Genomic DNA, 15,291 nt, shown 5'->3' on the forward strand with positions numbered 1-15,291 from the left:
TCTTTTGATTTGGATCTATGGACTGGCAACAGATTGATATGGATGTTTAATCCTTGCTTATCACTGCACCAATAACACTCAGAATTCAGTACTGAAAAGCACAGCATTTTGCAGGTTCCTGGATTGGAGTTAACTTTATTTTCCCCTATGGTAAACCGGTAACAGCATATAATATAATACATACAGTATACTACAACAGCCATACATTACATTTGCCACCATCTAGGCTAACACTAAATAAAGGTCAAAATAGGCACTGTCATACAGGGAAAGCAGGCCACATTGCCTCAGAAAGAAGCATGAAGGAGCTTTACATTTAGCGGCTATGGCTTGGTTCACTCACCAGCATCATTGGCACTGATGCCTCTCTTGGTTCACTGGTATGGTCTACACAAGAACACTAGCCATGGGGATGATGCCATGCCACTATGCCTACCATGGCTTCAGATCACCCCGGGGGCCCTCGGTCCAGTTCAGCACCTTCTGCCCGGGCTTCAGGAACACGTCCTTGCCGTGCGGCAGCTTCCGCGCCAGTCCGTTCAGGATCTGGTGGAAGGCGTCACCGGGCTGGGCGGGCTGCGGGAACAGCATGGCCTGCTTCATTGATGGGTTCGCGAGCAACCTCTGCTTGCGAAGGATCACCTCCATCGGTATGGAGGTCAGGATGGTGTCCAGCTTGGGGACGTCATCCTCAGCCACAAAGACGCCGATTTCCTCCCATGGGATCGCGTCCGCAAAGGGAAGGACAATGTCGTCAGCAATGATCACCGGGATGCAGCCAAAGACCACAGCCTCCACCAAACGGGGGCTCCATGGGGCCCAGCCCAGTGGGCACAAGCAGAAGACGGCACGTTGCATGTCCTCATAATAAGTTGGTGGGTGGTCTGTCGAGATGTCGAATAGTGGGTTGTTCTTGAAGTTCTCCCATACTGATGCACGGGCGCCCCTGTGTTGCACATGGTAGGTTCATCAGGATGTCTTATTCACTGATTCATTAAGACTACTTGTCAGCTATATAATTTAGATGTGTACCTCGCATAGTAACCACCCTCAGGATCATTTGCAGTATCGTAGAATAAACCACGGAAATAGACAAAGATTGAACGAGGGGTTTCTGGGGGGACAAGGTGAGTTTTCATCTTCTGAGGAGGAGCAAATGGTGGGATGGTGATGGAGCCTTCCTTTAGGCAGACATGATCTTTCTGCCCAAAAGTTTGGACTAGAGTAGCACGGCGAAGCAATGGAAGGACTCCTCGCTCGATAGCCTTCTCTTCCTGAACAATGGGAACATTTGAATGCATATTAGAAGAATGGTCCTAGAATCAAACACGAATAGAATGATAAAACATTGTGTGTCTGCGCGCGCGCGCAGTTAGCGAGTTGCATTGGTCAAACATATGAGGATTCATGGTTTATTGTTCCACAACTCACCTGGTAATGGAAGCATGCACCAAAGTCATGAGGCACAACAAAGAAATGATCTGCTCCCTCTGTCCTGTTCCAGTATGGCCAACGCTTGGAAATGAACTGAATTGCACTTCTCATTATCCTTGGAGACTTGAAGGGTAAGGGATGACCCCATGGGGTAAGGTCGCAAGTTGTATATACTGGAGTATAGAACCAATCAGCTTCTTCTGGATTTAAAGTCCGGATTGCACTAGACAATAGGAACCGGTGCATGAAGATCTCTGCAGCGAACATGTGGCTGAGGCATCTAGAATCCTTGGCCACCATCTTCTTGTTGTACTTGGTGGGCAACTCGTACACATATACCTTGAGCCTCCCAACAGGATCATCTTCTAGCACATCACCAGCACTTCCTGAATTTTGATCATGATTGCAATGAAAATGTGAGAATCATGTACTGTAATACCACAATCCTAATTCAATGGGACTCAAACAGGCATTCAAAAGCCATTCTTCTTTCCCATCAAAGCATAATCCAAGCTACACTAACCAATAGCCACAGCATACAAGTTACAAATTTTGATGAGCTACTGCCAAAGCATAACGAGTACTCTGCTAACCAGCAAACATAATTCTCTTGGTAAGATGCAGCTAAATATATATCACATAAAGTAAAGATTTTGAGAATCCCTGGTTGTTGTATCAAGGGTCCTGTAGTTCGATGTGCATAATTAGTGGAGTCCAATCCAAAGGGACCATTAAATTTGCTAATTTCTACAACCTGAAGTGCCCTTGCTGATCTAGTAATGCACAATGCCAGACTAGCCGCTACAGAAGTTTGCTACTTGACAGTGTATCTAGTTTGGCTATACTTGGAGAAAGAATTCCAACTTCATTTATGCTCAGCCGCTCTGCATAGGCTAGTTCAGGATCATAATCCACTACAGAGCACGCAACCCAGAGTTCTTGCAGTGTGCACTGTTGAGCAGTGAGCTGAGCGCAGGAGCTAGTTCATTCAATCATGGAATAAAAAAAAAATGGGGAAAGCGTAGAGCCACTCGTGCCAGGAGGTAATGTAGCGGGAGATCTCGCCAACTACCCGCCCGCTCGCCTTCCCAAGTCCGCTTCATCGGATTCCCCTCACACTCACTAGCAGATCCACTGGAAGCACCAAAACGCGTTGACAAGCATGGATTCCCGGGATCAACAACCGACGGGCGCAGGCAATGCATAACTGCACAATCCAGGCATGGCGCGGGCAAGACGGAAGGGAGGGGAAAGGGAGCAGCTCCGCGCCGCGTACCTTCGATCCGCTCGGTGTCCTGCGCCGCGACGACGGCGACGTGAGCGAAGGCGAGAAGCAAGGCGAGCGCCAGTGCCGGCGCCCGCGCGCCCCCCGTACCCATTAGCCGTCCGTCCGCCCGACACCCGCGGTGGCCGCCGCCCGCCGCACCTTCTCTCCACGCCCGGCGCCTCGGTCAGGAAGGACGGGGAGAGATCGAGAGAGACTCGAGAGGGTCGGGGAAGTGGCAGCAAGCTGCTAGTGGGATCGATGAGGGAGGCGGCGATGGTGGCTTGGCTTGCGGGGCGTCGCCGTCAGTGATGAGCTGTCGGTGGACAGCAGGTGGTGGGTGCCAGGTTCCCCTCAGCAGCGTATACGCACACGTACGGTGTACAGGCACGCGTCGTTTCGTTTTGACCTGTCACTGCCAGTCGCTGTTCTTTTTTTTCCCCCAACCTAGCCCTACACTACCACTACTACAGGAGGAGTGATCGCGATTTGGCCTCTCTGTCACTATACGAATTTGCGACCCTGAATTTGCATCCGCAATACAAAGCCAAAGCGAAGCAAAGCAGGGCGTTCCAGCAACAAATCACACCTCCGAATGGCTCTGCTGCGAGTCAGTGAGCCAGGTTTTGGCAACTGACGGGACGGAGCGATCAAAATCAGGCCGCGGGAGACGCGGGGCCGGAACCAGGGTTATTATCACTAATCTCTCCTTTTTCCCTCTGCTAATCTAATCTGAATGACTAAATCCAGTCCAAATCCAGCCTTATTAACGACCGGCTGCAGCTGCGTCTCATTTCCTTCCTTTCTTTCTTCTTCCATTTGGCGCCAACTACTCGCAGCTCGTGCCATTAAGAGGCTGTCGGTGTGGGGCAGCAGCTCCCGGTAGTTAGGCTAGGTTGTCCCCCTCGTCGTCTTCCCCAACTCGCTAGGGTTAGGCCACGCACCGCACGGCGGGGCAGGACTGCAGGAGAATGCATCTCCTTCTTCATCTTCTTCCACGTTCGTTGACCCCACGGACCATTGACGCCTCACCGGATTTTTTTTTTGTCGCCGCCGAGTACTGTTTGCACCTGGAAAACAAGCTTGGAATAGGTGACGCGTACAAACACAGCCCCATGGATTACCTATCTTTCTGGTGTTCGTCGACATCTCTCGATCAAATGCAGGTGCAGGGTAATGATACTGTTCCATTATTTCTTCTTCTTTCTCTTTCTGTATGACGTGTTATGATTTCAAATGGTCAAAAAAAAATTTAACTATACCAACAGTTAGTTTTGAGTCAAACTATATGCATGTTTAGTGCAGTGCATAGAGGTTGATTCATATTTCATAAATATTTTAGTACAATCTAACGATTTTGCAGCAATTGATAACAGCTGATGACATCTTGGTCCGAAAAAAAAAGCGCTGATGTTGACTCTTTCTAATCCATCTAGTCTAGCCTCCTGTTTGAGGCCTTGTTTGAGGCCTTGTTTAGTTCCCAAATTGGGAGTGGCAAAGTTTGCATTTTGCCATAAATGTGCAACTGTAGCATTTCGTTTGTATTTGTGAATTATTATCCAAACATTGACTAATTAGGCTCAAAAGATTCGTCTCGCAAAGTACAACAAAACTGTGCAATTAGTTTTTGATTTCGTCTACATTTAGTACTCCATGCATGTACCGCAAGTTTGATGTGATGAGGAATCTTCTTTTTGAATAGTGCTAAAGTTGGGAAAAAGGGAACTAAACAAGGCCTGAAGTTACAGTACCAACCAACAATCTTTCTCTAGGTTACTGTACTCACATCACAACTTGCTGGAACATTCCTTGGGAACTCAGCAACATTCAGACAAAGACCACAACAGCGACATGATCTTTCTTATCACTGATCCGCAAATCAGACAGGCTTCCAGATGATCTTTGCTTCAAACAGCAGTTTCACGTTTATCACCCGATTTGCTTAGAGACAAATAAAAATGGAACCAGAATCAACCGGGTCATGCAGCACAAACACGATGGAGGATGGGCAAGACGAGGCGATTGCATCTGCAGTATGGCTATTGGCAGTGCAGGAGGATATTGAAATGAGATCAAGCATTCAGCATGAGTAAAATCTTGTAAATTTCGATTATGATATCCACATATGATTGACAAGGCTGACATTCTCATCACCTAATAAAAGAGGGAAAAAGAAGAAGAAGAAGAAATGAAGATATATAGTATAGCAGCTATAGGTAAAGAACATACAAAAATGTACATTTGGCTTCAGGTCAGCACTATGCAGCCATGGTAATTCAAAGGCGCATGTATATTATCATGTCCTCAAATCTTGCTTTTTCCAAAAAGTTCTAGAATTATGCCAGATGCTACCAAGGCTTCAGGTCACCCGGTGGTCCAGCGGTCCAGTTCAGGACCCTCTGCCCGGGCTTGAGGAAGACGTTGTCACCGTGCGGGAGCTTGCGCGCGAGCCCGTTCAGGATCTGGTGGAATGCATCTCCCGCCTGAGCAGGCTGGGGGAACAGCATGGCCTGCTTCATCGACGGGTTGGCGAGAAGTCTTTGCTTCCTCAGTATAACATCTGTGGGAATGGACGTTAGGATGCTGTCCAGCTTCGGAACATCCTCCTCGGCAACAAACACACCGATCTCCTCCCAAGGGATGGCGTCCGCGAAGGGCAGAACAATGTCATCAGCAATGATCACCGGGATGCAGCCGAAGACCACGGCTTCCACCAGCCTCGGACTCCATGGTGCCCAGCCCAATGGGCATAAGCAGAACACGGAACGCTGCATATCTTCATAGTAGGTCGGCGGGTGATCCGTCGAGATGTCAAAGAGCGGGTTGTTCTTGAAGTTCTCCCAGACAGACGCACGAGCACCTCTGTAAAGAAAATGCATATCATCAGAGGTCAAATCCAGGATGCAATGGGATGGAAGAAGAACAAGAGGCAGATATAGAGGTGTTGACTCTATCACTTGTAGACATAGAGATGATTTACCTTGCATAGTAACCACCCTCCGGATCGTTGCTGGTGTCGTAGAACAGACCACGGAAGTACACAAAGATGGATCGAGGCGTGTCTGGGGGGATAAGGTGAGCCTGCATTTTCTGGGGAGGCGCAAATGGTGGGATTGTGATGGATCCGTCCTTCAGGCAGACATGGTTCTTCTGTCCAAACGTCTGAACCAGTGTCGCACGCTGAAGCAAGGGAAGGATCCCCCGTCCAATTGCTTTCTCTTCCTGAAACAATGGAGGTATGCTCGTTACAGAAAGATCAAGACAATGAAACAGCCAGTAACAGAAGGCATCAATCAGAAGTATGGCAAGTGGTTACTATTAGGTGGTTAGTTTACCATGAATCTGAATATAAACATGACATCTTACAGTAAATCACAATATGGGACATGTTTCGTTCACAAGGGACGAAGAACATGTGGAGCCTGAATTAATTTATTCGAGAGTAGTTTATCAACTAGAATGAATACTGGAACAAGCATCTAGATATCCCATTGCCCCCATGTTCTGTGCCGCAATTAGATATGTCCCAGTTGTTCCCAACGCTGGAATTTTGTACTAAACTATTATAGCTTTACATCTAATCTTCATTAGTACAAGGATAAATTAATGCATGCGACAGCTACTTAATGTACTAGTGATTGTACCTGATAGTGGAAGCAAGCACCAAAGTCATGTGGTGTGACAAAGAAATGGTCTGCGCCCTCTGATCTATTCCAGTAAGGCCAGTTCGTGGCAATCAGCTCAATTGCGCTGCGCATCATTCGAGGAGACTTGAAGGGCAAAGGAAGACCCGAAGGAGTCAGATCACATGTTGTGTATACAGGCGTGTAGAACCAATCTGCTTCCTCAGGATTAAAAGTTCGAACAGCGCTTGACAACAGGAACCGATGCATAAAGATCTCAGCGGCAAACATGTGGTTCAGGCACCTGGGATCCTTCTTCAGGAGTTTCTTGTTGTATTTGCTGGGGAGATCATAGACATAGACCTTGAGCCTCCCAACAGGGTTATCTTCTAACACATCACCAGCACTTCCTGCATTTTTATCGGACACAGCATTAGGACTTGCACAGAAGTGGGGAAAAGAATACACTTGGTTTTAGAACCATGCTAGGAATGACAGGATCATATAGCACATTGATCCGAAGCAAACTATGCTAGCTAAGCCATCAATAGGTCTAAAGTGAATTTTGCGCCTTTGCAAAACTGAATGAAGGATGACATTTGACTGCTCTGTGAGTACGATCCTGTTTGTCTAAGCTTGAGGAACGAGCTGCCATGAGAAACCACTGAAAGAGGTAAACTAAGCATCAAACTGAATTCTACATTTTCCACAGCAGACAAATACAAAGTGCATCAGTCAAGCACAAAATCTAAAGCCCTTTTAGTGAGTGGTAGTGGATGTTCAAGAAATGTAATTTTTAACTGAATAAGCCAGAACCAGATCAAATAACCATGAACCTAAAGCCAAAGGATACACCTGCATCTGCATTCAATCTATCTGTAACCTATTACTCCATTAGCATATCAGATGGGGATCAAACTTGGGATTCAGAGACCTGATAGAGTGATAGATAAAGCTGACATACTTATAATTAGTAGCAGATGTATTACAGACAACCAGCTAGGTAAAACAAGCAGCTTGAGTTCGACAAACTGACAAGAATGTGCCTATCAAGATCAGAAGCGAGACGGAAACGAGCACAAGAAAAGGAATGGTCCCTCACCTGAGATCCTCTCTGTCTGGTGGCCCTGCTGCACCGCCTGGGCCTCAGCTCCAAGGAAGAGCGCTGCAACAAGAATGGCGATGGCCAAGGCCCGCCGCCTCATCTTCTTCTCGATCCCTCCCCACAAGCCTCCTCCCAGCGAGCACCCGATGTGTGTGTCTCTAGTCTCTACTCTCCTCTCCTTCTTCGGCGACCCTCTCCCTGTCCGCTCTTATGAGCCAGCCAATCCCCAGGGGTAATTAAAGAAGAGATCCCGGCCAAGGGGAAGCTTTTCCGCCAATTTTTCTCCTACCAAGCAGCGTTTGGTGGGGAGCCGAGAAGGTGAGCGGTGGCTTTCCTAGGCTTCCTTCCTCCTTCCTCCAACACACACCAGCTTCAGGAAGAAATAGAGGTCATGTTCTCTCCTTACTTGGAAGGAAGAAAGGGATGACTGAGAAAGGAGGGTAGGAAGGCTGTCCGCGGCTGATTCTTCTTTCTTTTGCTACTCCCCTACTACTATATGCTAATGCATCTCCCGGCCCCTTTTCCTCCTGCTTTCCTAATCTTTTTCCTCACACCAATGATGAGCTGTAATCCTGCCCCCTCTAATAACTAATTAGATTAGTGTAATAAACTAATGTAATTGTGGTACATGAATGGATGTTTGGTGAGGGGTTTACCTCGGCATCAGATGTCAGGTTTCTTTCTCTTTCCTTTCACCAAACTTGGACTGGACCTCTCACTTGTCTTATACCTTAATAAAACGTCAAACCTTGGTTTCTTCACTCCTTTTTAACTAGTTACCGATAGAACCTCGCGTCTGTGTCATGGTGTTTAGTATTCTGCCCCTGAGTCCTGTTCTTTTTCTTCCTTTTCTCCCCCCACTGGCAATCATTTTTTTCCGTATTATAAATTGTGCTGATTGGGATTGTTCCTTTGCACATGGGGCACCCATGATCATTCACTGTCATGGGCTCATGTCTCATGAGGGTTTTTTTTGGACAAACAATTCGAGCCAAGGAATCTGGTTCAATGCTTTCCTTCTGTTTATTGAGGGAAATTAATTTTTTTAAAAAGAAAACAGAAAGCATTGGTGCTTGTTGACGGCATTGCGGATTTGGGGGAAAAGAGATTAGCAAGCTACTTACTGGTACTATCTGGAGGGGCCAGGGGTTTGGTACACGTTTATCAGTAGGGTTCAATAATTTCTAAGCAAGATCCAATCGGGACCCAACATACCAGAAATTGTACCACGCCTCGTGTTCTTCAACAGCATACCTATGCGATCAAAGGAAAATGCCCTCTTCTTGTTAGGGCACCCGCAATGGATGTCGTTAGGCTCTCTACAAGGTTCCACGTAGGAGAAAGAAGGTAGGAGAGAAGGTGCTCTCGCTTAAGCCAACGACGTTCTATAACACACAATTCAACACTCGTGGGCCCAACAATGCTGTCATCATCCCTTTCCTCTCTCCCTGCCTCGATCGCCAGGATATCGTCACCATGGCAATCGGCTGGTGAGTCAGGGTGGGCAGGTGCTACGACCGGTGAGAGGGAGGATGGCACCTGGGGCATCGCTCGGCCACCGCCTACTGTCCGAGCCAGCCTGCCGGCGTCAGCGCTATAGGTCACCACTTCACTGACTGGGGCGGAGCTCGGCATCCCGGCCAACCGGGGAGAACGTGCAGCGAGGAGAGGGTTTCCAATGCCGGCGAGGTGGCCGAGGCACGGAACCGGGCTGCCGGAGCATGGCCGATGCCGCGGGCAGCCTCCGTCGGGGGCGGCGCGCGACTCCCCCTCCCTCCAATCCAGCACCGGCTCTGCAGCGCACGGGGCTGGCTTGCTAGCGGCGTGCTCCGGAGCTCAAGTTCGCGCGTCGAGCCGCACGCCTTTCATGCCACGGCCGCGGCGAGGGGCATGAAGGGCGGGCTGCGGCTACCGCTGTGGGGCGACACCGGCAGGGGGAGAGAGGAGAGGGCGGGCCGCGGCCGCTGGCGTGGGGCAAGGCGGCACAAGGCTGGAGCGGGGAGAATGGGAGGCGGTAGCCCGTGCTGCAGAGCGCGCTGGCGGCGGGGTGACGGGAGGTAGCGGCCTGTGAAGCAGAGGGAGTTGGCCCGCTGGCTTGGGGAATGGGCGGTCGGAGGTGCGTGCGTGTGCTGGCTACCGGCGTGGTGGGGAAGATGGAGAAGAGGGGAAGAGAGAGAGGAAGAGGAGGAGAGGACAAGGATGATTAAAAATATCGTGACACTTGGGTCCTAGTACAGTTAGAAATAAATGTTATAGTGTGTCCGTTGACATGTCAACGGTCTCACAGGTCGTCTCATGCAATACCACGTAGGATTTTTGATAATGTGGAGGAGAGAGCGAGGAGAGAGAAAGAGGTCGTTGTTTCGTGAAATAACTGTCTCATAAGCTAAATTGTAGGACTACGAGATAACTCAACAACCATTGTACGAGTTATTGTTGCTATGCAACTTATAATATTTATTTTTTCATATGCACAAATTAAAGAATTATATAGTTCTACCAGACAACTTATAAAACAACCCATTGTACGGGTTGCCTGTTGAGTCGTCTCAAAATTACGTATCAATGCATAAGATCGACTATTAGACAACACCAATGTACTCGTCCTTATAAGGAGACTCTAGTAGAGAGCTGACAAGTTATACCTATACCTAATCTAATATGGACAAGTTATAGAGAGCAGACTCTCCGTAACTCTTGCGGGTGCCCTTAACTGCTCCGAATTGTCCCAAAGAAAAAAAGATAAAGCTGGGCGCGCAGTGCCGGGGATCGTTTCGCTCGTTGGCAGCGTTTCTTGGATTTGCGATCCTCCCGTTCGAGCAGAATCGCGGTTTTGTCTGCATGATGAGGAAATCGGGTTCTGTCATGGTGACAGGATCGAAGAGCCCATGGTAGGGTAGGAGCACGACGCGATCGAAATGGACGTGTGCATGTGCTCCTCCGATCTCCACATGCTCCGATGATCTAGCTTTGACTTTCCGGCGAACATTGGTAGGGTAGGTCGCTGCGGCAGACAACGACATGCCCTGCACTACGCGGCTAGCGTCGGTGGCGTATGAACAGGCCGTCGTTGCCTCGTTGGCTCCTCCCCAACCCTCTTCTCGGAACACGGGATTGCACGCATCAATTTTTGAGCCTGTTCCTCCAAAATCTCAACTTTAGCACTATGCAAAAAGAAGATTCTTCATTACATCAAACTTGCGGTACATGCATGGAGTACTGAATGTAGATGAAATAAAAAACTAATTGCACAGTTTGATTGTACTTTACGAGACGAATCTTTTAAGCCTAATTAGTCAATATTTGGACAATAATTTACAAATACAAACGAAATACTACAGTATGCTACAGAACTGGCGCGGTGATAAGACCTGAGGCATCGGTCAACTGCGACCCGCGTCAGTTGAGGATGGCGACAAAGTTCATCCGCCGCCGGTAAGTCAACTCCACGGCGCCAGGGGGGTGTCGCCGTGTCGGAATGTGATGTTCAGAACCTGAAAACAAAGGGATCTGCGCAGACCGTGAGATTTTTTGCTCGCGCAGAGGGAGACCGGCCGCGGTCGGGCAGAGCGCCGCCAACCCAACGCCCGGCCGCGCCGTACCAAACGCGGCGGCGGCGGCGCGTCGGTACGGGCGGCGGTGGGAACTGGCGGACGCGTCTTGCGATCCGGGGTGATCTAGCACGCACGGTGACCACGTGATGGCCAGCGCGGCGGTCTGGCGGACGCGGACTCGCTCGGGACGCGTCGGTCCGGCCGGAGCGGAGACCCCACCTAAAAGCACCGACGCGGCGCGGCCGTTGTTAATTATAGGATTGCGCCGCCGGCGATGGATAGTTAAGCTAATCCTCGGGACTCGGATTGGCCGGCAGCCCTTGACTTGGTCGACGGGGAGGAACGGACAAGGGAGGAAGACGAGTACCAGTAGATGTTCCGTTCCGTTCCGAGCTACTGCCAGCAACGACTCGTTTTCGTCGTGCTTGCGTGTTCCCGTGCCTCTGACTCGGATGGATGCAGGAGCATACTGCCCGTGTCGTTTCCGCTGCCTGTTTCGTTTTGGCTATCGCAAGGTTTTTCTAGCATTTGACGCGCCATTTTCAGTTGGTGAAACAATGCATCAGTGTACAGCTGCGAAGTATGAGAGAGAGAGAGAGAGAGAGAGAGAGAGAGAGAGAGAGAGAGAGAGAGAGAGAGAGAGAGAGAGAGAGAAGAGAGGACCGAAACGATCGCTGGATGTATCAATCCTCTTGGGCCTGTGTGGCGTACGGTCCAGTAATCCTGGCCTGTTACTCAAATGGGCCTTAATCTACATCGGTGTCGAGATGGGCTTGGCGACGTTGTCTCCATTTCCCCGGCCCCGGGCCATGCCGTCACGTCGACTCGAAGTTGTCAACAAAAGGCAGCGGGGCCTCACGCCCAAGATATTTGTTATTCATCGCGCGGCTCATTACTGCAATTGCCCATCCGATTGTTGACGGCAGTTCGCGGTTGGAGGAAATGAACGATTGGGACCTGACCCCAATCGTCTTGACGGCGGCCGCGACCTGACCCCAATCGTCTTGGCGAAATGGCAAAGCACATGGCCCGGACTTCCTCGGGTCCGCGCGCGCAGCTCGTGATCACGCACCTTGTGATTGGTCGAGCTGGAAACCCGGAGCGACGGTACGGCGACGTGTCCTGTGATCCTGTCCTGCGCACGCAGGAGCAGGACCCCCCGCCGGGCCGGCGAGCTCCGAGGCACGGCACGGCACGGCCATCAATGATCGACGGGCGGACGGATGGTCCCTGCGAGACGTGCTGCCACCGCCAGTGAGCGGGCGACACGACACCGCGCGCGCCGCAGCGGTGTGCTCCTCCTCCCCCCTCCGGGTCCCCGTCCCGGGGGGGAAGAGGGGAACAACACGACAGCCATGTCGCCATCCAATGTCTCGGGCGCCAGGAAAAACGCGCGCAAGAGAACAAAGCCGCGGCTCCAGCCTCCAGCCCTCCCTTCCTCCCTCCCTCCCAGGTGAGCGAGTCGAGTCGTCGGTCGCTCCAGCCCCATCGTCCTCGTCCACACAAGCTGCTGCTAGCAGCCCGCTTCATTAGCTTCCCCGTCCGCCCTCGAGTACTCGTATGCGGCGGCGCCACGCCACTGGCTCTCGCTGCTGCTAGATCGAGGAGGAGGGAGGAGGGAGGAGGGAGGAGATCGACATGGCGAGCGCGGGAGGTGGGGCTGCGGGGGAAGGGGAGTGGCTCAAGGTCGCCGAGCTCAGGGCCGTGGTCCAGGCGCAGGACCCCCGCGCCAAGGTCAGTGACGACGACCTCCTCAATCTCTGATTCCTAACGATAATAGGTCGAGGCACCGCATGGGTCGCCAAGGATTGCAAGCAGCTCGTAGCACCAGTCGGCAACCCCGGCCTCTCGTCTGCCCGATTCGTGCTCGCCAGTATCTACTCCGTAGTTCCTTAGCCTGCTGCTTGCTCCGTCCTGTCTGGATGCATAATTTGCTGGCATAATTTACTCCCAGAGAATCATCACTTGCCAAGCTGCCCATGGTTGTCTACCGGCACTCCAGCTGGGGGTTGGGAGACACATGGACTGCCCCTTCTCTCTTCTGCGCACCGTTTAGGAACTATGCTGTATGCTTAAACCGTTTTGATCCTGCGTAAACAAACGTCAAAAGTGGCGTAATCTTACCACGATTTTTATATGGTTTCTGTCGACATCAACGTGATGAAACTGCAAAGTTTGACGGCCAGGCGTGTGTGTCTTGGTGACCGCATCCATATGGCAAGTAAAGAAAGACCAGAGATCATTTTCTCAGCGTCTCCTGGTAGATCTCCTTTTTGCAACTGCAGCAGTTCCGGCAGCCACATCTTTTGAAGCCAGTGGTAATGAATTCATTCACTGAAGCGAATCTGCTGCATCTGAATGTATCCACCAGGAGGTGGACAACCTGACGCTGCGGAGGTTCCTGCGCGCGCGCGACCACAGCGTGGACAAGGCCGCCGCCATGTTCATCAAGTTCCTCAAGTGGCGTAGGGAGGCGGTGCCCGACGGCTTCGTGCCGGAGGAGCGGGTGCGGAGGGAGCTCGCGCAGGATAAGGCCTGGATGGGCGGCGTCGACAGGGCCGGCCGCCCCATCCTCGTCGGCTTCCTGGCAAGGCACTACTCCGCCGAACGCGACATGGCAGAGTACAAGAGTATGCGATCTCATCTGGAGTTGGCTTGGAAATGCAGCGCATTCGATTCGATTGAAACCATTGACTGTAGAGTCACGCTTGTTGTTGTTCTTCTTCTCCGCCTGCAGGTTTTGTTGTCTACTTCTTCGACAAGATCTGTGCCAGGTAATGACTTGTGCTCAGCTGATTGTGTAAACACACTCCATCTCTGCCCGGCAATGGAAATTTACACGCACTTCATCAGCTGATTGCCAGCAGATGTTGTATAACATGCTCACACTGTATGTCTTGCACTAGATTATCTTAACCTGTGGAGCAAATTAATGAACACGCAGGATCCCCAGAGGTCAGGAGAAGTTCCTGGCCATCATCGATCTTAAGGGCTGGGGGTACGCGAACTGCGACGTCAGGGCGTACATTGCTTCCATAGAGATTATGCAGGTCCGTTGTTTCTTCTGCCTACGCTCAATCGGACGTCCACTCAAAACCTGTCCTGCACGATCAGATAATCGACATGATACAAGCAACTGCGCAATGACCACATAGATTCTCCTGGATCATGCAGAACTACTACCCGGAGCGGCTCGGCAAGGCGCTGATGATCAATGTGCCCTACATCTTCATGAAGGTGTGGAAGACGATGATCTACCCGTTCATCGACACCAACACCAGGGACAAGGTGAGCCGGCCTTCCCCGATTCAGCCATCGATATGACGGCACTAGCTGCTTCTATGAAGAGGAGGAAACTGTAACTCATTTGCGCCGCGATGTGGTTGCAGTTCGTTTTCGTGGAGGACAAGGACCAGCACGAGACGCTGCGCAAGGAGATCGACGAGAGCCAGCTCCCGGAGTTCCTTGGCGGGAAGATGCCTCTGGTCTCCCTCAAGGACTATGTCCAGCAGCCTGAATCCGTTTAGGCGCACACGTCGGTAATAATCTCCATTAGCGGTTTGGTGCGCAAAGGATGAACCTCTCTCTGGGTACAGAAGGGAGGAAGATGGCCTCTAACTACTAGCCCTGCAACTGCAATGCAACAATGGCGTACCTGTAAAGTGCGGCTCTGACTGCTAGCGTTGTGTACAGCTGCTCCAATCAGCGTTGACCGAGGTCAGTGATCAGCATAACTGCAGCTGACATTGTCTGTACCCTATGGCTGGGCGCCTGGGCTATAAGAAAATGAAATGAAACTATCAGGGGTGTTTGGGAGGAGGGGACTAAATTTTAGCTCCCGTCATATCGAATGTTTGGACACTAATTAGGAGTATTAAATCTAAACTAATTACAAAACTAATTACACAACATCTAGGCTAAATTGCGAGATGAATCTATTAAGCCTAATTAGTCCATGATTTGACAATGTGGTGCTACAATAACCATTCGCTAATGATGGATTAATTAGGCTTAATAGATTCGTTTCGTGATTTAGCCTAGGGGTTCTGCAATTAGTTTTGTAATAAGCTTATGTTTAGTCCTCCTAATTAGTATCCGAACATCCGATGTGACAGGGCTAATTCGCGAGACGAATCTATTAAGCCTAATTAATCTATCATTAACACATGTTACTGTAGCATCACATTGTCAAATCATGAACTAATTAGATTTAATAGATTCATCTTGTGAATTAGACTCCATCTGTACAATTGGTTTTGTAATTCTAATTAGTATCTAAATATTAGATGTGATAGGAAATTTTAGGAGGTC

The 15,291-nt window shown here is 50.3% G+C and overlaps 3 protein-coding genes across 3 annotated transcripts; 1 reads left to right on the forward strand and 2 right to left on the reverse strand.

The window, feature by feature from the left end:
• Positions 1-106: 106 nt before the first annotated feature.
• On the reverse strand, positions 107-3,012 carry LOC101754759 (probable glucuronosyltransferase Os01g0926600). Its single transcript, XM_004971080.4, has 4 exons — positions 2,711-3,012; positions 1,432-1,820; positions 1,033-1,274; positions 107-946 (listed from the first exon to the last, which is right to left on the reverse strand). Exons 1-4 carry the CDS (start codon positions 2,811-2,813, stop codon positions 433-435), a joined length of 1,248 nt encoding a protein of 415 aa, XP_004971137.1. The 5' UTR covers positions 2,814-3,012; the 3' UTR covers positions 107-432.
• Positions 3,013-4,781: 1,769 nt separating this feature from the next.
• On the reverse strand, positions 4,782-7,890 carry LOC101755166 (probable glucuronosyltransferase Os01g0926700). The gene is made up of 4 exons (XM_004971081.4): positions 7,424-7,890; positions 6,343-6,731; positions 5,679-5,920; positions 4,782-5,560 (listed from the first exon to the last, which is right to left on the reverse strand). Exons 1-4 carry the CDS (start codon positions 7,524-7,526, stop codon positions 5,047-5,049), a joined length of 1,248 nt encoding a protein of 415 aa, XP_004971138.1. The 5' UTR covers positions 7,527-7,890; the 3' UTR covers positions 4,782-5,046.
• Positions 7,891-12,355: 4,465 nt separating this feature from the next.
• LOC101755980 (CRAL-TRIO domain-containing protein YKL091C) lies at positions 12,356-14,824 on the forward strand. Its single transcript, XM_004971083.4, has 6 exons — positions 12,356-12,714; positions 13,352-13,610; positions 13,718-13,754; positions 13,925-14,030; positions 14,155-14,268; positions 14,370-14,824. The coding sequence occupies exons 1-6, from the start codon at positions 12,619-12,621 to the stop codon at positions 14,505-14,507; spliced, it is 750 nt and encodes a 249-aa protein (XP_004971140.1). The 5' UTR covers positions 12,356-12,618; the 3' UTR covers positions 14,508-14,824.
• Positions 14,825-15,291: the final 467 nt, after the last annotated feature.

The sequence above is a fragment of the Setaria italica genome, chromosome V (assembly GCF_000263155.2).
Source record: "Setaria italica strain Yugu1 chromosome V, Setaria_italica_v2.0, whole genome shotgun sequence".
NCBI classification, from domain to species: domain Eukaryota; kingdom Viridiplantae; phylum Streptophyta; class Magnoliopsida; order Poales; family Poaceae; genus Setaria; species Setaria italica.